Here is a 23,274-nt window from a genome sequence, read left to right as displayed (position 1 = left end):
AGATCCATGTCGCCGAGCAGACAGCGAATCCAGATGCAATCATCACACCCTTGAACACTGGTAACAATCAAATTCTCTCACCCTCTCAACTAAAAGCACGTCATGTTATGTAGAAACAATATAGATAATTATTGTGAGGTATTTGAACCAAATAGTAATCAAATACTTGGTGTTATCTATCCTGAACAGAATCTTTTGGAGCATTAGAATATCTTTCTAGCACCATTTGCGTTGATGTTTCCATTACGTTAATGCGTTTCCTTTGCCTGCACTTGCAACCACGTGGCTTCATATGCTTGCATCAGCACTGACTTTTCTTTATGGTAAATGTTCGCCTTTCTACACCTTCATTTCACTTTAAATGCACATACTTTATTTCGCCTGGCACACTTCTGCTGTCTTTCGTAGCATTTACAGCTGTCAGGTAACTCGACGATTTACAGTTTGCTGAAGCTCGCAGAACAGAGCAGTGACACCGTCAGATCAGTCTCTCAAACATATATTTCGCCATTATTTGTTATGATTTGAAACTTCATGTTCTTAGAGCTTAATTTCACAGAATACAGATGGCGAATATATAGACTTGCATGGGTTTCATTTCTAAGATGAAGCTCATTACATAGTCATGCCTGATTGTGGTTTTTGGGCGGATTTCCCCATTCGTTTAGGCAAATTCTGGGCTCATCCCCAATCTCCGTCTTAGAAAATATGGTACACCAAGAGCCAAAGTATGTTAACACACAGAACGAAGGTTCCACTATTCTCAGACAAACAGCACATGTGACGTTGCTCCCTTGGGTTAACTGGAGGCTCAAAGTTAAAAAAAATTGTGGTAAGGACTATGGGACCAAACTGCTACTTAATCTAACTTAAACTAACTTATTCTAAGGACAACACACACACTCATGCCCGAGGGAGGACTCGAACCTCCGACGGAGGGAGCCGGGCGAACCGTGACAAGACACCTCAGACTGCACGGCTACCCTGCGCGGCTCAAAGTTAAAAGAAAATAATTTTACCAAATTATGGAAAACGGCGGGATAAATGTTAGGGATGAAAGAGAGGAAGAGAGAGAGTGACAGAGAGAGAGAGAGAGGGTTCTCCTATGTGTACTTTGTTACGACTGTACACTTCCACCATAACAGATTCGGTGAAAATGCGGTAAAACGAAGCATGAGGCAGTATTCTCTGCCATAAAGGATGTTAGCACTTTTGGTGTTTCATTCCCAATCGCCACAGATTAAAATCATTTGATCTTTTTAATGAACAGAATATGTTTTACTCACTGTTTAAACTATCGATACCAAACGAATCTATCGATACCTGTCAAATTGGATCACATACTAAAAATTGGAGTAAAGGGCTATTCAAATTCTGTCGTATGATAATGTTCTACAACAAAGGATTAACATAAATACAAAAAAAAAAGAAACCACTTAGACACACATCTTATTGATAGATATTTTGAATGGGAACGCCCATAATAAACGCCCACAACATGAACTTTTACATAATATTGAAAATTGAAATGTAGTAAGACAAACACACAATAACGAGCTGTTTGATACTAGTATTTAAATAACAACTTTCTCCCCTGGACGGTAGTGTCACAGGTTAAAATAGTGATTCGCCGAATGGAGTTACTCTCTGTTTCTTAGACAACAGTCCCGTGTAGTAGAAATCGAAGAGACACCAGTTGGGACGGAGAGCGTGTACCAGTAAGTGCTTCGTAGGTACAATGTCTGTAAGGACATTGGTCGTCGCCACATCGAGCCGCTGGGGACTTTCTCTGCCTGGGGACTGGGTGTTTGTGTTGTCCTCCTCATTTCATCGTCATAATAATAATAATAATAATCATCATCATCATCTGTAGTGACAGTGGCTAGTTTGGACTGTGTAAAAAAGAATTGCGCTGTGTGAAAACTGGGTCTTTTGTACGGGCGCTGATGACCGTGTAGTTGAGCGCCCCACAAACAAAACATCATACGAGCTTCTGTTGTAATGCAGCAGTACTGTTCTGTACATACAGTATGCTGGATCCTTTTTTGTTTAATGTTTAAGTGTCAATAGAAATGTGTACTCACTCCCCTCTACAAGTCATAGAAGTTTGTAACGGGAATTTCGTAATTTCAGAACCCCCTGTATAGCGAACCTGCTGCTTCAAAAACAGTTGCTACGAGTCACCAACCGACATATCGTCTCTAGACCGCAATCTAAGAATAACAAATCTTCGTCACTTTCATCTGTCCCAGGTGCGCTAGTCCAGCGATGAATGGAGGAGTATACTCGAGGTGTATGAACAGGAAGAAAACGATGTTCTCCATAGAAACCTGAAGTTCGTTGGATAGCTCAATTAATAGTAAGTTATCTACGAAAAACAAAGGTATGGATTCAATTCCCAACATGGGACACAGTTTAACACATTCAAGAAGTTCAAAGTCCATAAAACAGTTTGCTATGACCACACCAAAGTTCTCCACCTTGTTGTCCAAATAGCATTAGTCAATACCCTTCCCAAAGCGATGGTCTGCTTGAAATGCTCAAGTTATGGCCCCCGCGCACAGTTTTCCCTAGTTGATTTGTCGCCTCAGCAAGGTTAACACTTCCTCCGTTATCCTCGACCTCCTTATGGTTCGTTTGCGGAAATACATAGGCTTCACGACTTGCTGAGGCGAGACGATGTCGAGCTAATGTCCTGATGAGACCCATACGTCACACGGTGGTCGTGACTAAGTGGCGAGGTCTCCGTGCAGAGGTCGCCATCACCGCCTGTGGATGGTGTCGGAGTCGGAACGACGGCAGGTAACCTCAGTACTGGGTTGCTGGCATCTGGAACAACAGACGACATCATTCTGTGTCTTCCCTTAAATGGAACTGGTTGCTACACTTATATCAGTCACTCAACACATACAAAATGCTGATTTGACCAGATACTGAATATTGCTTCAGAGCAGCCTGGACTCTGCCAAACTGGATAACAGGGAGAAGAAATGAGCCGAGGAACATCCGAGGGGGGGGGGGGGGGTTTATGGGCGCTCAACAGCGAGGTCATCAGCGAGGAACAACCGAGAGCTTTGCCACAGGTACATTTCGTCTAAAGTTTCCCGGGCACAAAAACGTGCAGTAAGAGTTATATGTGGTGTGAACTCAAGAACATCCTGCAGAAACCTGTCTTGGGAACTAGGGATTCTAACTACTGCTTCACAATATATTTATTCTTTAATGAAATTTGTTATTAAAAATATATCACTTTTTCAAACCAACGGCTCAATTCATGGAATCAATACTAGAAATAAGAATAATCTTTACAAGGATTTAAAGTCCCTTAGTCTTGTACAAAAAGGTGTGCATTATTCAGGAACACACATTTTCAATAACTTGGCAGCAGCCATAAAAAGCTTAACAACCAATGAAATTCAGTTTAAGAGAAGCCTAAAGGATTTATTGGTGGCCAACTCCTTCTATTCCATTGACGAATTTCTCAGTAGAACCAACTAATTTATATATATATATATATATATATATATATATATATATATATATATATATGTAAGTACAATATAACTTCTGCACCATTTCAGTGCAGTAATGTGTTCATTGTAAATAAGTATTATAGTAGTTGTATTACACGTTTATTACCTTATAAACAAATAAAAAACTTTTTTATTTTAAATTCAGTGCATTAGTATTTGTAAAGTGATTCTTTCATATAGTGTTCATTAAAAAATGACGATCACTCCCCTTGGGACCTGTGCAAAGGTACATTAGCTTAATTGATTGAGTTGTAAATATTTGTCATGTATTGCTGTTTTTCTGACAGTTATTCATCCTGGAGGACCTCCTCACTACGGATCAATTGGAATAAAAGTTAATCTAATCTAATCTAATCTAATATAAAGAGCGAGCCGCAGACATGCTCAATAGCTTGCGATGGCACGTTCTGCACGAAAGAAATTGTGCACTGCGAGAGCCCACGTTACGAAACTATTCAGCAAACGTATTTTTTTCTCGAATATGTACCTCGTGTAGAGTGCACAGAAAACAAGGTGGTCGCATATTTTTGCAGACAGTGTGGTAGAGGGATGGAAACGGCAGTGGTGGGGGCTCAGTTGTGATCAGCCAGTGTGCTGTAGAGGAGGTGCAGTTAGATAGCTGAAGCCTCCGCGCAGATGCATATCTAGCTTAACTTGTAAGCTACAACTAACGAGTCTGTAAACGATTGTGTAAACAGGTTATGCCAATACGAGCAATAGTTTGATATATACAGACAATCAAAGTCAATAGTTTCCTACTAGAGTACAAGAAAAAAGTTATATGAACGATGGGTCATCTGAAACAAAACCGACCGATCATAAGGCGCCAGAAGGAAGTCATCTACATCTACATACATACTCCGCAATCCACCATACTGTGCGTGGTGGAGGGTACCTCGTACCACAACTAGCATCTTCTCTCCCTGTTCCACTCGCAAACAGAACGAGGGAAAAATGAATGACTATATGCCTCTGTACGAGCCCTAATCTATCTTATCTTATCTTTGTGGTCTTTCCGCGAAATATACGTTGGCGGCAGTAAAACTGTACTGCAGTCAACCTCAAATGCTGGTTCTCTAAATTTCCTCAGTACCGATTCACGAAAAGAACGCCTCCTTTCCTCTAGATACTCCCACCCGAGTTCCTGAAGCATTTCCGTAACATATTTTAACTAAAGTTCAGTCTTGATCACGACACTCATGTCTCAATATCATAGGTGACCGGTTTCGGTTATATTTGTATAACCATCTTCAGACCCAGGGCTTCCTTGGAGGATGGTAGGCGGAGCTCTCCTCAGCTGCTACGAAGTCAACTGATGACTGTTATCAATTGACTTCGTAGCAGCTGGGGAGAGCTCCCCCTACCTTCCTCCAAGGAAGCCATGGGTCTGAAGATGGTTATATAAATATAACCGAAACCGGTCACCTATGTTATTGAGACATAAGTGTTGTGATCAAGACTGAACTTAAGTTAAAATATAATACTCTATTGATCACTGTTTCCAAAAAGTTTACCAAAATTTCCGTAACACTCGCGTGATGATCAAACCTACCAGTAACAAATCCAGCAGCCCGCCTCTGAATTGCTTCTACACTCCTGGAAATGGAAAAAAGAACACATTGACACAGGTGTGTCAGACCCACCATACTTGCTCCGGACACTGCGAGAGGGCTGTACAAGCAATGATCACACGCACGGCACAGCGGACACACCAGGAACCGCGGTGTTGGCCGTCGAATGGCGCTAGCTGCGCAGCATTTGTGCACCGCCGCCGTCAGTGTCAGCCAGTTTGCCGTGGCATACGGAGCTCCATCGCAGTCTTTAACACTGGTAGCATGCCGCGACAGCGTGGACGTGAACCGTATGTGCAGTTGACGGACTTTGAGCGAGGGCGTATAGTGGGCATGCGGGAGGCCGGGTGGACGTACCGCCGAATTGCTCAACACGTGGGGCGTGAGGTCTCCACAGTACATCGATGTTGTCGCCAGTGGTCGGCGGAAGGTGCACGTGCCCGTCGACCTGGGACCGGACCGCAGCGACCCACGGATGCACGCCAAGACCGTAGGATCCTACGCAGTGCCGTAGGGGACCGCACCGCCACTTCCCAGCAAATTAGGGACACTGTTGCTCCTGGGGTATCGGCTAGGACCATTCGCAACCGTCTCCATGAAGCTGGGCTACGGTCCCGCGCACCGTTAGGCCGTCTTCCGCTCACGCCCCAACATTGTGCAGCCCGCCTCCAGTGGTGTCGCGACAGGCGTGAATGGAGGGACGAATGGAGACATGTCGTCTTCAGCGATGAGAGTCGCTTCTGCCTTGGTGCCAATGATGGTCGTATGCGTGTTTGGCGCCGTGCAGGTGAGCGCCACAATCAGGACTGCATACGACCGAGGCACACAGGGCCAACACCCGGCATCATGGTGTGGGGAGCGATCTCCTACACTGGCCGTACACCACTGGTGATCGTCGAGGGGACACTGAATAGTGCACGGTACATCCAAACCGTCATCGAACCCATCGTTCTACCATTCCTAGACCGGCAAGGGAACTTGCTGTTCCAACAGGACAATGCACGTCCGCATGTATCCCGTGCCACCCAACGTGCTCTAGAAGGTGTAAGTCAACTGCCCTGGCCAGCAAGATCTCCGGATCTGTCCCCCATTGAGCATGTTTGGGACTGGATGAAGCGTCGTCTCACGCGGTCTGCACGTCCAGCACGAACGCTGGTCCAACTGAGGCGCCAGGTGGAAATGGCATGGCAAGCCGTTCCACAGGACTACATCCAGCATCTCTACGATCGTCTCCATGGGAGAATAGCAGCCTGCATTGCTGCGAAAGGTGGATATACACTGTACTAGTGCCGACATTGTGCATGCTCTGTTGCCTGTGTCTATGTGCCTGTGGTTCTGTCAGTGTGATCATGTGATGTATCTGACCCCAGGAATGTGTCAATAAAGTTTCCTCTTCCTGGGACAATGAATTCACGGTGTTCTTATTTCAATTTCCAGGAGTGTATGTCCTCCCTCAATCCGACCTGATAGTCTCATAAAACGATAGTGACAATGTGAAATAGAGTATCAGATTCAATAAAATTGTTCTCGGTTTGAGGCCGCAGTATCAACTATAAAATTGCGACGTTTCGGCGACTATGGTAAGACGCCTTCCTCAGAGTGTATTGCTAACTGCTGAATGAGCGCTAGTTTGGTTACTTATATACTATGGAAGATTTTTTTTCTTTATTGTTATTTAAACACCTCATATCAGGTGGGCTGGCAGCAGCATACTACGCTGCCCTTCAGCCACAAGGTTTACAATGAAAATACAAGTAGACACACAAGATACTGAACAAAGTGGGGGGCGGGGGGGGGGGGCAAAAACAGTAGACACAGAAACAATTAACATGAAGCCGTTAACACTCGACGAAAAAACACTAAAAACTGTCGGCACGGCGCACAAACACTGACGACTTCGATGGTACAGGTGAACGAAGGAGCGTGACGGCGAAGAACACTAAACACCAACACGATGGCACACACACGAGAAACTGATGGTGATGATCTTCAGTGCGTGAATGTCCACGTAGCGTGTGCGAGTCTGGGGACCTGCCAAGAGGGGAAGAAGGTGGTGGGGAAGGGGGAGGGGAGAGCAAAGATGCCAAGGGCAGAGGAGATGGGGGGAGGAATGAAGTTATGGGGTTAGGGGCGGCCCAGGGGAGGAGGGGGCAGAGAGGGAAGAGGGAGGGAAAGGGGAAAGAAGGGAGAGAGGGTGCCCATAGGAACGACACAGGAAGAGGGAGGGAGTATCAAAGTTGGTAGGAGGGGTAGATGTAGGGGAGGAGGGGATCATCAGGGAGGGGGAGCTGGCGGAAGCCACCTTGGGAGAGGGTGTGGAGAGTGGAGAGATGGAGAGCAGGTGGGACGTGGAAATACAGGCGCAGCAGCGGACGGGGGCGGGAGAGGATGGGAGAGACAAGTGGGTGAGGAGGATCAAGTTTATGGGAGGTGAAGAGGATCCGTATCCGTTCGAGGAAAAGGAGGAGGTGGGGGAACGGAATAAGGTCATACAGGATCTGCATGGGGGAGGGGAGACAGATGTGATAGGCGAGGCGAAGAGCATGGCGTTCTAGGATCTGAGCCGGCCGAAGTGGCCATGCGGTTAAAGGCGCTGCAGTCTGGAACCGCAAGACCGCTACGGTCGCAGGTTCGAATCCTGCCTCGGGCATGGATGTTGTGATGTCCTTAGGTTAGTTAGGTTTAACTAGTTCTAAGTTCTAGGGGACTAATAACCTCAGCAGTTGAGTCCCATAGTGCTCAGAGCCATTTTTTTAGGATCTGAAGGGATTTGTAAAAGGCAGGGAGAGCGGAGATCCAGGAAGGGTGGGCGTAGCAAAGGATAGGGCGGATGAGGGATTTATAGGTATGGAGGATGGTGGAGGGGTCCAGACCCCATGTACGGCCAGAAAGGAGCTTGAGGGGATGGAGTCGCGAGCGTGCCTTGGCTTGGATTGTCCGGAGGTGGGGACTATGGAGGAGTGCTGTCATTGATTATAAGAGTGAGGAGGAAGGGTATTAGGTGTTCTTTTATTGGTCTTTGCATTCCGTGTTGTCATTGGCGGAAATAGGAGTTTTCCATTGGAGTTTCCTCTATTGCTTGCCATTGGTGGAAATCGGCGAATAGGAAACTGAGCGGCGACTGCCGCGTAGCGTTGTTGACTAACTGCCTAGTATCGACTAGGGCGCGTCAGCACTCTGTGTACCCTCCGCCGCAGTGGCCTGTAGCGCGCCTATTGCTTTGCGAGAGCTGTCCTTCCGCAAAGCTGTCACTGCTGGCAACCAAGACCCTGGGAGTCGGTACCCGACTTCTCTATTCACATTGTGGGGTCGCTTGGCTATTCCTATAGCCTCTTTAATCTTCCTCCACAAACCAAACGACTGGTTCGTCAGTACGCGGTCTCTCGAAATTCGATCTTCATCTTGCACTGTTCTTGATGTTCTGCCACCGCTGATATGTTGTATTGTTTGAGACGGATATATCTCTCGTGTTCATGAATTCCGGCAGGATGAAACTTGTCAATTGTATCTTTCATCGAGCCCAGAGCATCTTTCACTTTGTTGCTGCTACGAAGTGGAACTTTAGCGTAAACCTGACGGGAAACTTGGACACAGAGTTTGTAGGAAGCCTACCAACACGGACAGATACCCGCATGCATCCTCTCAGCACCATCCTACGCAAAAGAAATCGGCCCTGCAAACTTTAACTAAGAGAGCCTACAGGGTCAGCGATGAACACAATACCAAAGCTGAACTACAGAATCTCAGGTCCATTTTTGGAGCTAATGGCTACGACATGAGGATGATACATAAAACTTTGGAGCCGAAGTACGAGGGCAAAAGGTAAATGCAGAACGAAGCACGGAACACCGTCCTGCTACCATACGTACAAGGGGTTACCGAATGTCTGGGCAAAATTCTCCTCTGGGCAAGTATTAAGACTATTTTTCGTTTATTCTTATAATAATTCAGCGGATTACTCCTACTTTCTTTTTTGGGTACTCGTTTGATACGTACAACTACCCATTCGTCAACGAGCGATAGGTTTTCTTTCTTTTTTTTTAGTCATCAACCTTCTGACAGTTTTGATACTGCCCGCCCCGAATTTCTCTCCTGTGTCAACTAAACTCTTCATCTGAGAATAGCACTTGCGATCTACGTCCTCAGTTATTTGCTGGCTGTATTACAGTCTCTGTCTTCCTCTACAGTCCTTACCCTCTACAGTTCCCTCTAGTACCATGGAAGTCATCCCCTGATGTATTAACAGATGTCCCATCATCCCATTCCTTCTCCTTGTCAGTGTTTTCCACATATTCCTTTCCTCTACGATTCTGCACAGAACCTCCTCATTTCTTGCGTTACCAGTCCACCTAATTTTCAGCATTTGTTTGTAGCACCACATGTCAAATGCTTCGATTCTCTTCTGTTCCGGTTTTCCCACAGTCCATGTTTCACTTTCATACAATGCTGTGCTCCAGATGTACATTGTCAGAAATTTCTTCCTCAAATTAACCCCTATGTTAGGTACTAGTAGACTTCTCTTGGCCAGAAATGCCCTTTTTGGCAGTGCTAGTCTGCTTTTGATGTCCTCCTTGCTCCGTCCATCATTGGTTATTTTCTTGTCTAGGTAACAGAATTCTTTAACTTCATCTACTTCGTGACCATCTGCCCTGATGTTTTCTGGCTGGTCTCATTTCTGCTACTTTTCATTACGTTCGTCTTTCATCGATTTACTCTCGATCCATATTTTGTACTCGTTAGGTTGTTAATTCATTCAGAAGATTACGTAATTTATCTTCACTTTCACTCAGGATAGCAATGTCATTTGCAAATCGTACCATTGATGTCCTTTCACCTTGAATTTTATTTCCACTCCTGAACCTTTCTTTTATTTCCATCACTCCTTCTTCAATGTATAGATGGTGCAGTAGGGGCGAAACAATACATCCCTGTCTTGCAATTTTTTCAATCTGATCACTTCGTCTTGTCGTCCACTCTTATTATTCCCTCTTGGCTTTTGTGCATATTGCATGTTACCCATCTCTCCTTATAGCTTACCCCTGTTTTTCTCAGAATTTCGAACATGTTGCACCATTTTACAATGTCTGACGCTTTTTCCAGGTCGACAAATCCTATGAACGTCTCTTGCTTTTTCCTTATTCCTGTTTTAATTGTCAGCCGCAACGCCAGAATTGCCTCTCTGGTGCCTTTATCTTCCCTAAAGCCAAACTGGTCTTCACCTAACACATCCTCAATTTCATTTTCCATGCTTTTGTATGTTATTCTTGTGAGTAACTTGGATGCATGAGCTGTTAAGCTGATTCTGCGATAATTCTCGCACTTTCCAGCTCTTCCAGTCTTCGGAATTTTGTGGATGATATATTTCCGAAAGTCAGATGGTATGTCGCCAGACTCATACACTCTACACACCAACGTGAATACTCGTTTTGTTGCCACTTTCCCCAATGATCTTAGAAGTTCTGATGGAGTCTTATAGATCACTTCTTCCTTATTTGATCTTAAATCATCCAAAGCTCTCTTAAATTCTGATTCTAATGCTGGATCCCCTATCTCTTCTAAACCGACTTCTGCTGCTACTTCTATCACAACGAACAAATCTTCTCCCTCACGGAGGCCTTCAATACACTCTTTCCACCTATCCACTCTCTCCTCTTCATTTAACAAAGGAACTCCAGTTGCACTCTTAATGTTTCCACCCTAGCTTCTAATGTCACCGAAGGCTGTTTTGACTTTCCTATATGCTAAGTCAGTCCTTCCGATAATCATTCCTTTTTCGATTTCTTCACATTTTTCATGCAGCAATTTCATGTTAGCTTCCTTGCACTTCCTGTTTATTTCATTCCTCAGCGACTTGTATTTCTGAATTTCCCTGAACATTTTTGTTTTCATCGATCAGCTGAAGTATTTCTTCTGTTTTCCATGGTTTCTTCGCAGTTACCTTCTTTGTACCTATGTTTTCCTTTCCAACTTCTGTGATTGCCCTTTTTAGAGATGTCCACCCTTCCTCAACTGTATTGCTTACTGAGCTACTCCTTATGTATAGCCTTAGCGAACTTCAAGCGTATCTCGTCATTCCTTAGTACTTCCGTATCCCACTTCACTGTGCATTGACTCTTCCTGACTTATCTGTTAAACCTCAGCCTACTCTTCATCACTACTACATCGTGATCTGAGTATGTATCAGCTCCTGGGTACGCCGTACAATCCACTATCTAATTTTGGAACCTCCGTTTGACCATGCCGCATCTAACTGAAATCTTCCAGTATTACCCGGCCTTTTCCATATATACCTCATCCTCTTATAATTCTTGAGCAGAGTATGCGCTACTACTAGCTGAAATTTTTTACAAACTCATTTTATTCCAAAGCCGATATTCTCCTGTAATACACCACTGGCCATTAAAATTGCTACACCATCAAGATGACGTGCTACAGACGTGAAATTTAACCGACAGGAAGAAGATACTGTGATATGCAAATGATTTGCTTTTCAGAGTATTCACTCAAGTTTGGCGCTGGTGGCAACACCTACAACTTGCTGGCATGAGGAAAGTTTCCAACCAATTTCTCATACACAAACAGCAGTTGACCGGCGTTGCCTGTTGAAATGTTGTTGCAATGCCTCGTGTAAGGAGGAGAAATGTGTACCATCACGTCTCCGACTTTGATAAAGGTTGGAATGTAGCCTATCGCGATTATGGTTTATCGTACCGCGACATTGCTGCTCATGTTGGTCAAGATCCAATGACTGTTAGCAGACTATGGAATTGGTGGATTCAGGAGGGTAACACAGAATGCCGTGCTGGATCTCAATGGCCCGTATCACCAGCAGTCGAGATGACAGGCATCTTACCCCCATGGCTGTAACGGATCGTGCAGCCACGTGTCGATCCCTGAGTCAACAGATGGGGACGTTTGCAAGACAGCCCGCCAGTGTGGCCACGCGGTTAAAGGCGCTTCAGTCTGGAACCGCGCGACCGCTACGGTCGCAGGATCGAATCCTGCCTCGGGCATGGATGTGTGTGACGTCCTTAGGTTAGTTAGGTTTAAGTAGTTCTAAGTTCTAGGGGACTGATGACCTCGGATGTTAAGTCCCATAGTGCTCAGAGCCGTTTAGCCGTTTGCAAGACAACAACCATTTGCACAAACAGTTCAACGACATTTGCAGCAGCATGGACTACCAGCTCAGGGACCATGGCTGCGGTTACCCTTCACGCTGCATCACAGACGGGGGCACCAGTGATGGTGAACTCAACGACGAACCTGGCTGCACGAATGGCAAAACGTCATTTTTTTCAGATGAATCCAGGTTCTGTTTACAGCATCGTGATGGTCGCATCCGTGTTTGGTGACATCACGGTGATCGCACATTGGAAGCGTGTATTCGTCATCGCCATACTGGCGTATCACCGGGCGTGATGGCATAGGGTGCCATTGGTTACACGTCTCGGTCACCTCTTGTTCGCATTGACGGCACTTTGAACAGTGGACGTTACATTTCAGATGTTTTACGACCTGTGGCTCTACCCTTCATTCGATCCCTGCGAAACCCTACATTTCAGCAGGGTAATGCATGACCGTATGTTGCAGGTCCTGTACGGGCCTTTCTGGATACAGAAAATGTTCGACTGCTGCCCTGGCCAGCACATTCTCCAGATCTCTCACCAATTGAAAACATTTGGTCAATGGTGGCCAAGCAACTGGCTTGTCACAATACGCCAGTGACTACTCTTGATGAACTGTGGTATCGTGTTGAAGCTGCATGGGCAGCTGTACCTGTACACGGCATCCAAGCTCTATTTGACTCAATGCCCAGGCGTATCAAGGCCATTATTATGGCCAGAGGTGGTTGTTCTGGGTACTGATTTCTCAGGATCTATGCACCCAAATTGCATGAAAATGTAATCACATGTCAGTCCTAGTATAATATATTTGTCCAATGAATACCCGTTTGTCATCTGCATTTCTTCTTGGTGTAGCAATTTTAATGTATTTTGTTATACTTCTTCTCTTACAACTGCGTTCCAGTCGCCCATGAGTGTTAGATTTTCATTTCCATTTACGTACTGTATTACCCTTTCAATATCCTCATATACTTTCCCTATCTCTTCATCTTTCGCTTTCGACGTCGGCTTGTATGTCTGAATTATCGTTTTCGGTGCTGGTTTACTGTCCATTCTGATAAGAATAAGCCTATCACTGAACTATTCACAATAACACACACTCTGTCCTACCTTCTTATTCTCGACATATCCTACTCCCGTTTTACCATTTTCTGTTGCTGTTGATATTACCCTACACTCATCTGATCTGAAATTCTTGTCTTCTTTCCATTTCGTTTCACTGACCCCTACTATATTTAGATTGAGCCTTTGCATTTCCCGTTTCAGATTTTATAGCTTCTCTACTACGTTCAGGCTTCTGACTTTCCACGACCCCACTCGAAGAACGTTATCCTTTCGTTCGTTATTCAATCTTTTTCTCACAGTCAACTCCTCGTTGGCAGTCCCCACTCGGAGATCCGAGTGGGAGACTCTTCGGGAATCTTTTGCCAATGGTGTGATCATCACGACACTGTTTCAATTACAGGTCAAATGTTCTGTGGATACACGTTACGTGGGTTTAATGCAGTGGTTTCCATTGCTTTCTGCAGCCTCCAACCCTTGATCATTGCTGATTCTTCCACATTTAGGGGCAGTTTCCCACCCCAAACACAAGAGAGTGTCGTGAACCTCTTTCCGCTCCTTCGCCCCCTTTGTCAAGGCCATTTGCAGAATAAAGGTGACATCTTATGCCGAAAGTCTTCGGCCATCAGTGCTGTATATTAACCAAAATTAAAATGAAGGCGGGTTTTGAACCAAGGGCTGAGGACGTTTTGATTACTAATGAAAGACGCTCCCCTTAGACCATGCGTGTAGATCAAGGGTAGCAAACGAGTTATAATAAGCTGACTGCAGCAATGGCTCAGACTCTTTGGGCAGCACACATGCTAGAGGGAGACGTCACTACTTAGAGGGAGTAACAATGAGGCAGCTGTCTGCAGTGCACACCCCACTATTGCTGCGGTATTTTGATTACTTAGCAAGGGGCGTTGCAGCTGCCGATTGCCATCTGCCACCCACTACGTAAATGTTGGTGTGGCGGGCCGAGCACTGCACAAGAAAGCAGACCACTTGGTGCACAGAGTGGCACAGTGAGGCTTGTCTCTCTATGCAGTGCTTAACAGCTGTGTGGCGCGCGTACAGTCGACGTGGTATTGTGCCAGCGGCCTCTGTGCAGCGCGAAATATTTCACCCTCACTTAATGTCTTAAAACTTTGAATTAGGTATACAACCAGTATTGTTAATGCAAGCACAAGTTCTAAGGTGGCTACATGTTTCTAAAACCTTCTGATTCATTATTAAACAGTTATAGCACATCAGTAACTATAACCCACGTCACTTAGGATGGCGCTTTCGCACAGGGAGCGGAGTGGAAAGGAAGTGTGGGGGGGATGAGAACTGCACATGCGTGGCAGCAGAGAGCGGGCAAACAAAATCCACGTTGCCGAACTGCATTGTTGCAGTCAACAGTCAGGCTCGTTTGCGTACAGTACATTGTCTTATACGTTCAAGTCTATGAGGGCAATAATAAATATTAAAACCAATTTCGATCAGTCGTCATGAGAGAAATATTAATTCATGTCTTGACGACGTTGTGTCCACCACTCCACAGATTTACTCTGTGTGACGTCGGGAGGCGAGAACAGCTGACAAAGCTTCATGAAGACGTGAAGTAAAATTTTTCTCAAAATGACAACTGTCTAACCATAAGGTCATTGAAACTGCTTGCAATAATTACCATTTATTGGGATTTGAACTGCATTATAAGTAAAAATTTAACACACAACAAAATTAACTTCGAGCACAAACCTAAATCGTTATATTTGCTTGACAACTGATTCCACTCAATAGAATTTTAAAAATGTGTAAGGTGTGTGTGTGTGCGTGTGTGTGTGTGCGTGCGTGTGTGTGTGGATGTGTTTGACTATAGTTAAGTGTAAGTGCTGTGGTTAGAAAGAATTAGTGGTAGAAAAGACTAATATAAAATAATATCGTAAAAACTGTCAGTGAGTTGTCATACTTTTCACTGTTAATGAAAATTATGAGTGTAAAGTATCATGTTAGATATTACAATGAGAGACCGCATTTATAATCCATTGAACAAGCAAATAATTAAACATCACCTGCGAATAACTCCAGGAAATGTTGACCATTAACATCGAAAACCACCGATGGTCTCGACAAGTAACAGTTAGTTTCATTTTAGGGTCTTATCTTGTTCATGACTTGAAAACGACAGAGGTTTACATGTAGAAATATCGGACTTCTGACGAATTTATCCAGCTGCATTCTCGTGTGTTATTAAAGCATATGCGAGTTAACGATCATTTCACTCTCATTTAAGTATATGGCCGAAAGAGACAGCCTTCCAGGAATTGTGAAATGAATCTTGCTTTCCAGGACCGTGTGCCACAAAGAGCGCAGACTCGCCAAGAGATGGGGAAAGTCCACAGGCATCTATTGTGCTGAATGAGGCCAGGCTGATCAGGCCTAAGCGCTGTAGTGTGCGAGTGAGACAGACAAGAACCTACATCATAGGGAAACCCCGTAGGAGCGGTTTGTGACCAGGGAGGCATAGCAGTATTAAATATGGCGGACCTAAGATCGGCCATAAAGAGAAACATTTATGAAAACGACTTAAGTCTGTAGTAATTCAGGGAATGAAGCCACATTAATTTTAATCTACCATCCTTCTTAAATTATCATGGTGATTCCAATAAAACTTGAATTTGATCATATCTATAACAGTTCAGGATTTAGTGTTTAAGTGAAATTAACACGTTTTGTGACAAAGACTTGAATGCTAAAATCTGAACACTTTGGTCGATCTTAACGATCGACATTTCATATAAAGTGCATCATTAAAATAACAAATATTGTACATATCAACTCTGTAACTTTATTTGTTTAAAAGATGTAGTAAATTTAAACTATCAGTATTTTCAGTTCAGCATCAGATCATCATTTCCTCCACGCAAAACACATTGAACGATGACAGCATGACACCTTATTGAATCATTAGGTAACAGAATATTTGTTGTAAAGTTTAGTGCATAATAGCTACTTTTGTTCTTCATTTATTTATCAGACAGCACATTGGTGTAAGGCTACTGGCCGTTACATTCAAAGTTAGGAAGTAAACTGTATTGGTTTTATGTAAAAGAATTTAACGTTTGTTATGCAATGGATATTATTTTTACTTTATTTTGAACTTGAAAGTGGTCAAGCTTTGATTATTTAAGTAGATCAAAATGTAAAATAGTGTAGAATAAGCTGTAGCCAGTCAGATGGACGGCTTCAGGGAAGGGAATTGCCCTCGTCAGTTGAGCGACGATGTTCGGCACGCTGGAGACGCGGCCGGAGACGGGCGGGGGGACAGTGCTGGTGGAGACGCGTAAGCGGACAGTCGGTCTTTTGGTAGCTAGGAAGTGAAACGACTTAGAAAATTTCGCGTTGGGTGGAATCGCGGGACTCTGAGCGGTGGGCAGCCGCGCGCCTGGTGTGAACTCTAACTTTTCGCGTAGATAACGAGGTGGAGATGGGATTTGTATTTCGCGATGAGATTGTGAATGATAGAACTGTGTCAAATGAATATGCGCTCGAGTGTAACAGTAACTCTAAATACGACCACTTTCGCTATTAGTTTACTTTCTGAATAAACATTATTCTAACCGAATCGCAACTGTGTGACTTTCATCATTTATGGGTCGTTAATTTAGTTCCCGATATTATTATTATTGTTGTTATATGTTATATTAACGTTGTATTTTTCATACAATTTCGCAAACTTCCAATCGGCCAGACAATTTAACCAAAGGGTCACAAGTGTGTAATTTAGGGCGTGTAATGCGATATGTGTGGTTCAACTCCTAGGTGAGTTTGAGCCAAGACATTTCGACGAAGAGGAATTGGATGTGAGCCCGAACATCGTTGGGATGTTAGCTCGCACATACAACATGATGGGAGAAGCTTAACTTCTCCTTGGGAAATATTTTGAACGTTATGGTCTGAATAACGAAAAGGATACAAAGTACTAATCAATAAGGCTTGGAAGTTCTCATTATTACGTATGCAACTGATACATTTTTCGAACAACGAGTCTTTAAAACTAAGAAATATTATTACTTTGTTCCAAAGTCTATATCGTAATACAATTGTCACTGCTATTTTAGTCTGTTTCTAAACAATCTGATCGTAAATTTATGATGATAGGTTCAAGGCTTGTATCCACCACCACTTCCTTGTCAAATTCTTCTTCATGAAGCTTTTCAACATGCTGCACGGACAGCTGCAGGTGGAATGTTGTCTATTGTCTATTGTTTCATACACAAGCGATTCACTGTATGTTATCTTGAATGTTTTGTTTCTTTCTCCCACATAGCCGTAAAACCCTTTGCCAAAATTAATTCTATGGCGCTACACTGACAGTGACGTGGGGGCAAACACAAAATTGTGTGACCCCATTCACGTGCAATGAAGTCAAGTTATACGTTCTGTCACGTGATTGTATAAATTAACGAGCTTCAGGAGATCGGCACGAATCTGGCCTATACGGTGCTTAATATTTTTATTTTTAAGCTGAGGAAATTATCCACTTTTCTGGTGTTTGTACTTGATGTTTTCTCTATAAAGTTGAATTATAATTGGCAGTGACTGACTTCGAAGCAAGGTATGACAAGAATTGTGAATCATGTTACGAAAATGACAGCCTTCGTTTCCGAATGGTAATCACTGCTGTTTTTCTTACATGTAAATACAAGTTTACTCTCAGAAACAAAACCAGAAGAAGAGTCAGCATGCAGAATAATTATCCGAGAACCTATTCCCATGAGAACTTTAAAACTGCCAGTACCGTCACTCGTCTTCCAGCAGATCTTCTTCGAATGATTGTAATTGACCCATTTTCCATCAAGATATACACTGCTAGCTAACAATTTCTCTTGTATCGTGAATCTTTATATGGGATACAGTTCGTGCTGCACCTAAAAGCTCTCTTCTTAATGTATCTGGAACCAATGTTTTTAAAATCCTTTACATTGACGAAGTTGCATAACTGTAACACGTTTTTGTCATGTCAGGTATTCATCACTCACATGAAGAACTTTAAAAAAAATCACTGTTAAAACCATCCATTTGTGTTAGAGGTTTCTTGCGATTTTGGTGCTTTCCAGGCGACACGAAAACGTTTCTATGGTTTCTACAGCTCTGAAACTTTCTTTTACAATTCTTTTTACAGTTCTCTTGCTGACACCACATGGCTCTACAGTCCGTTTGCGTGTTTTCAAATGTCAACAGTACGAGACCTGCTTTCAAATGCATGTTTGAAAAAGTTATAAATGCGGTAAATAATCCGCCTCGCCTGCTTCTGAAGCACTTCACATTCATTGCCGTCACCTGACTTTTTTTTATCACACTTAAACATTTACAGATACACTGTTGCAAGAAAAAAAGGGAAACGAAAAAACTGACAGTTATGAATGAATAATTCGGTCGTCGCGAAGTATGGTAACAGTGCAGCATGTAGGAGCGAGATTCTCCCTCTCTAGCTGTAACTGTCTGCCAGCAGCCCGGAAGGAGAATGAATATTATTGGCTGCTAGCAGCTAGAGGAGGGAGATGTGCAGAACGGCTGAAAATTTGGCTGCCCTCTTACATGACTCAAGCTTCAGAGTGCGATGAACTTGAATGTTAAATAACACCCACATCTACCACCGATAATGCAAGCGTGAGTTCATTGTCTCGTATTTTTAATAGTTCCTGCTTCATAATTAAAAAGTTATAAGATATGAGTACTTAATTAATATTTTTCATTTTATGGCTATCACAGTGCCGGTGAAACATGTAGCATGTTTTCCAAGTTTTAAGCCCGAATTACTGGGGGGATGGGGGTAGGCGTCTTCAGCAAAACAGTAATTAGAATAACTATGAGGGTTGACTGAAAAGTAATGCCTCCACCTTCGTAACTCTTCAACAGTTGGCAGCATTGGTATGTGGCAGGTACTGGCTTGTTCTGCAGCCTCTTCTCAACAACTCCAGTTGGCGCGAAGCCTTAGCATTGAACGGTTGTGTTGTTACAGTGTAAAGAAGTATGGAACCCTGCGCAGACGGTCGCTCAGTGCGATTGAAGCAATATGTAGTCACTGAATTCATGACAGCAGAAGGTGTCACTCCAAAGGAGATTCATCAGAGAATGAAAGCAGTTTATGGTGATTGTGTTGATGTGAGTACTGTGTGTCGTTGGGCGAGTAACTTTAAAGATGTTGAGGTGGGAACATCTGACCTGCATGACAAACAAAGAGTTGGACGTCCTGTGACAGAAACCCTCAAGTTTCACAAGCAAAATGTTGACAGATTAATTCAGGACGATCGTCGTCTTACTCAGAGAGAAATTGCAAGCACAATAGGCATGTCGCAAGAACGTGTGGGTCACATTATTGGTTTCCTTTTCTATCGGAAGATCAATGCACGATGGGTACCCCGGATGCTGACTCCTGAAATGAAAGGGCACAGACTTGAAATTTGCCAGAAACTCCTCTCGCGTTACAAGAATGAAGATGACGCCTTTCTCCATTCAATTGTGACAGGAGACGAAACTTGGGTACATCATTACGACCCGGAGACGAAACGTCAGTCTATGGAATATCGACACAAAGACTCGCCCCCAAAAAGAAATTCAAGACCCAGCCCTCAGCTGGAAAAAATCATGGCCACAGTGTTCTGGGTCGCAGATGTTGTTATCCGTGTTGATTTTTCTTGATCGTGGAACAACAATAAATTCAGAGCGTTACGTCACAACGCTGCGAACTCTGAAATGATGGATAACAAGGGTCCGAAAGGAAAAGGGAAATGTTTTCCTGTAGCATGACAATGCCAAACCACACATTTCACTTGGCACCACAGCAGAACTTCAGAGACTGAATCTCACCACTGTATGGCATCCTCCATACAGCCCAGATTTAGCACCGTCTGACTTCCATCTGTTCCCGATAATGAAAGATGACCCGCGAGGACATCATTATGCTTCTGATGAAGATGTTGAGAGAATTGTGTGGCTGTGGTTGCGAAACAGAGTGTCGACTTCTTCCGCGACAGCTTCAGAAAACTTGTTCATCGTTGGCAGAGATGTATCCAGCTGGCTGGTGATTATGTGGAAAAGTGAATATTGGTAATTAAAGACCACATTCTAAGGATTATTTCTGCGTTTGATTTATTAAAATATTCCAATCCAAACCCAATTAACGACTGTGGAGGCATTACTTTTCATTCATCTCTCGTATTTTATAGAATGGGGTGAAAATTCTAGGTAGCCATATTTGATTGTGAAGTCAAGTTGAGTCATAAATTATACTAATTAAGATAATACATAGGTGACCATCTGGTGACCATTTTTGGTCATAAATTATATTAGTTAAGTTTCGCTGGTAATCTTGTATAATAAATTATAGAAATTAATATAATAAATTATATCATAAGTTTGGGTTTAATAACTAATGGATAAGAGAACAAGTAGACTAAAGGCAGAGGGGGATGCGAGGGGGAAGGGGGAGGGAAGTGAAGAAGGGAGATAAAGATGAAAACTGGTGTTTGCTTACATGGTGGTCATAAACAATTGTACCAGAATGCATGATATTTCGTAGACAGAGCGTTCAGTTTCGTCTTTTAATGCTGTAGTGGTAACTTGCATCGCCTTGTTGGTGCAAACGTGACGCTTCAGGAAACACCACACAAAAACGGCCACGGGTGTTGTTGAATCGAAAAAACGTGGCGGCTACTTCCGGTTCCGAAAACGAGAGATGACACGACCAGGAAATGGCTCACGTAAGGTCGTCGATGTTTCACGGGCAGTATGGCAAGTGACACCGTCCTGGTGAAACCATATGTCTTTAAGAACAGTTGGAAGCAACTGAGGCACAAACAACTGGGTTATCATGTTAAGACAACGTTCACCGTTTACCGTTAATGCATTCATCCAGATCACAATGGACACCAATCAGTGACACGTTGCGGACGCATTTTTTTCTCATCAGTCGTTTGTTGATTTGATGAATCTCAAATTCGGGAATTGTGTCTATTAATGAAGCCATTGAAATGTAAGTGAGATTTGCCGTTGATGATGACTTTGGCCACAGAATGAGCATTCATTTCTTCTTTTAGTTCGGAAATACAACTGAAGAAATCCCTTCTGTGTGCATGGTCTGTTGGCGCAGTTGTTGAGTCAGTTGGATCCTGTAAGATGAAAAAATTTAATGAGCATATGGTGAAGTGTCCAAGTCCTGCGCATGATGAAGAATCGAGATCCATGGACTCTTCGTCATACTCTCGCAGGCTGCCATGATGTTTGTTTTTGAACGACCATGTCACGTGTTTTAAATCAAAAACTCAATCAATATTTTCGAATTTTGTTATTATTCTTTTCACAATTGGATCTGGAACATTATTTCCATCGAAAATTGCGCGCACTTTTCAAGTAGTAGGAACCTGTGTTGAACCATTTTGACGTTAATAATTAACAATAAACACGCATTAGTGTATCGTGTGGCGCTTCTTGTTTGCTCACCTATCTCTCGTCCATCGACCTGCCAAAATCAGTGGCCTATCGAATAGTTATTGGCAAAATGTCGTGCAGTTCAGATCTTGCACTCTTATTGTAACACTCTTGTCTCTCTGACGCTCTGAAACGACCATATGAAACTCACCACCCACTGGTACAGTACATACCAAGTGCAGAGCTGGTATTATGGAAAGAAGATTAGTTTTGCAGGTGATTGGCAGAAGAATAATACTTGCCTTGTCTTCTGGTCCTGCAACACTGGATACAACAGAAAGCCACGCCTCCGAGTAGAAGAATGACGCCACCAGTTGCACCAGCTATCTCTGCGATTCTAAACAAAAATACTGTGACACTGCGGAACATCATGAAAAAAAGCTTCCTTAGCTGTGTGCTACACTTAAAGACAACTCACAAAATTCATGAACCCTTTTATGTAAAGTATGCCAAAATTTTCATACACGAACATGGAACTTGGTTCTTAGCTGGAAAAGCAAATTCTTGATACTACATTTCGCTTTTAGTGTGTCGTTTCAAGCCATTGGTGCTGTGAAATTTCATATTAATCACTTTATATTAAATACTAGTGACATGACAAGCTCTTCACACCAGAAACTTCTCGCCCCACACTTCAAATTTCACGAATTTTCAGCAGAGTTTGTGCTTTTGTTACAGTTTCTACGTTGCGAAAATTAATTGTGTTGTATTTTTAGCATTTGCAGCCACTCTGCCTGAGCTGTCACTTCAATGATATTTATCGTGTTGATGAGAAGAAACATTATTATGTTTCACAACACAACAAAAATTTGGGTACGAAAAGCGGATAGTATTTGTTACAGCCTAAAGTCAAGCGCCGGCACTGCAGTCGGGAACGATAGAGAAGAGATGGCAGTGAGAAGACGTCAGCCAATCGCACGCTGACCCACCCATCTCCAGGACGACAACGTGACAGCAGAGGCCCCAATGTGAAGAGGACGTAAGTGCCGCGACCGACTGGTGACGGTCCCAGTTCAATAGCAACTTCAAGACTAGCAACTTGGATAGAAGGAACAACGATAGTTACTTCGCTTGTAGTTTCTATGTAGCAGCGACTAGTGATTGCTCATACTTAAGAAGATTCTTTATTTCGTATGTCGCCCCCCTTGCTTGCAACACATCTGTGTAATTGCCTCTTTTCATTTTGTAATAAAACTCATTAATACGATTTGTGTGAATGTTTTATGCAGGCTTCTTAGACACCCCATATTTGATGACAAGGTTGGACATAATGATATTAATTATTATCTACTTGATAACCATTATCGACTTCCCTGGTCTTGCTACCCTCACCAGGAAATCTCAAAATTGGCCTGACTGTGGTGACTGTAAGAAGAAAAGAAGGTCGGGGTTCGGTTTTCCTTCACACAGTGGTAGTTGTGATTAATTTTTTTCCTCAGGCTCGTTAATTAATCAAAATTAATCCACGAAAAAATCATTAAAAAGGATAAACAAAAATATGCTATTTTATTAATTATAATATTT

General features: G+C 43.3%; 1 protein-coding gene across 1 annotated transcript in view; it reads right to left on the bottom strand.

Annotated features, from left to right (window-relative positions):
* Window positions 1-2,091: 2,091 nt before the first annotated feature.
* LOC124616695 overlaps window positions 2,092-23,274 on the bottom strand; it is a 44,853-nt gene continuing 23,670 nt past the window's right edge. The window contains exons 3-4 of the mRNA XM_047145033.1: window positions 21,993-22,087; window positions 2,092-2,829 (exon numbers count right to left, since the gene is read on the bottom strand). Coding sequence (XP_047000989.1) covers window positions 2,657-2,829; window positions 21,993-22,087 — 268 coding nt within the window. The 3' untranslated portion in view covers window positions 2,092-2,656. The remainder of the gene's footprint in view (window positions 2,830-21,992; window positions 22,088-23,274) is intronic.

The sequence above is a fragment of the Schistocerca americana genome, chromosome 5 (genome assembly GCF_021461395.2).
Source record: "Schistocerca americana isolate TAMUIC-IGC-003095 chromosome 5, iqSchAmer2.1, whole genome shotgun sequence".
NCBI lineage: Eukaryota > Metazoa > Arthropoda > Insecta > Orthoptera > Acrididae > Schistocerca > Schistocerca americana.
The sequence above is the reverse complement of the archived record's forward strand: the minus strand, read 5'-3'. Positions and strand labels throughout refer to the sequence as shown.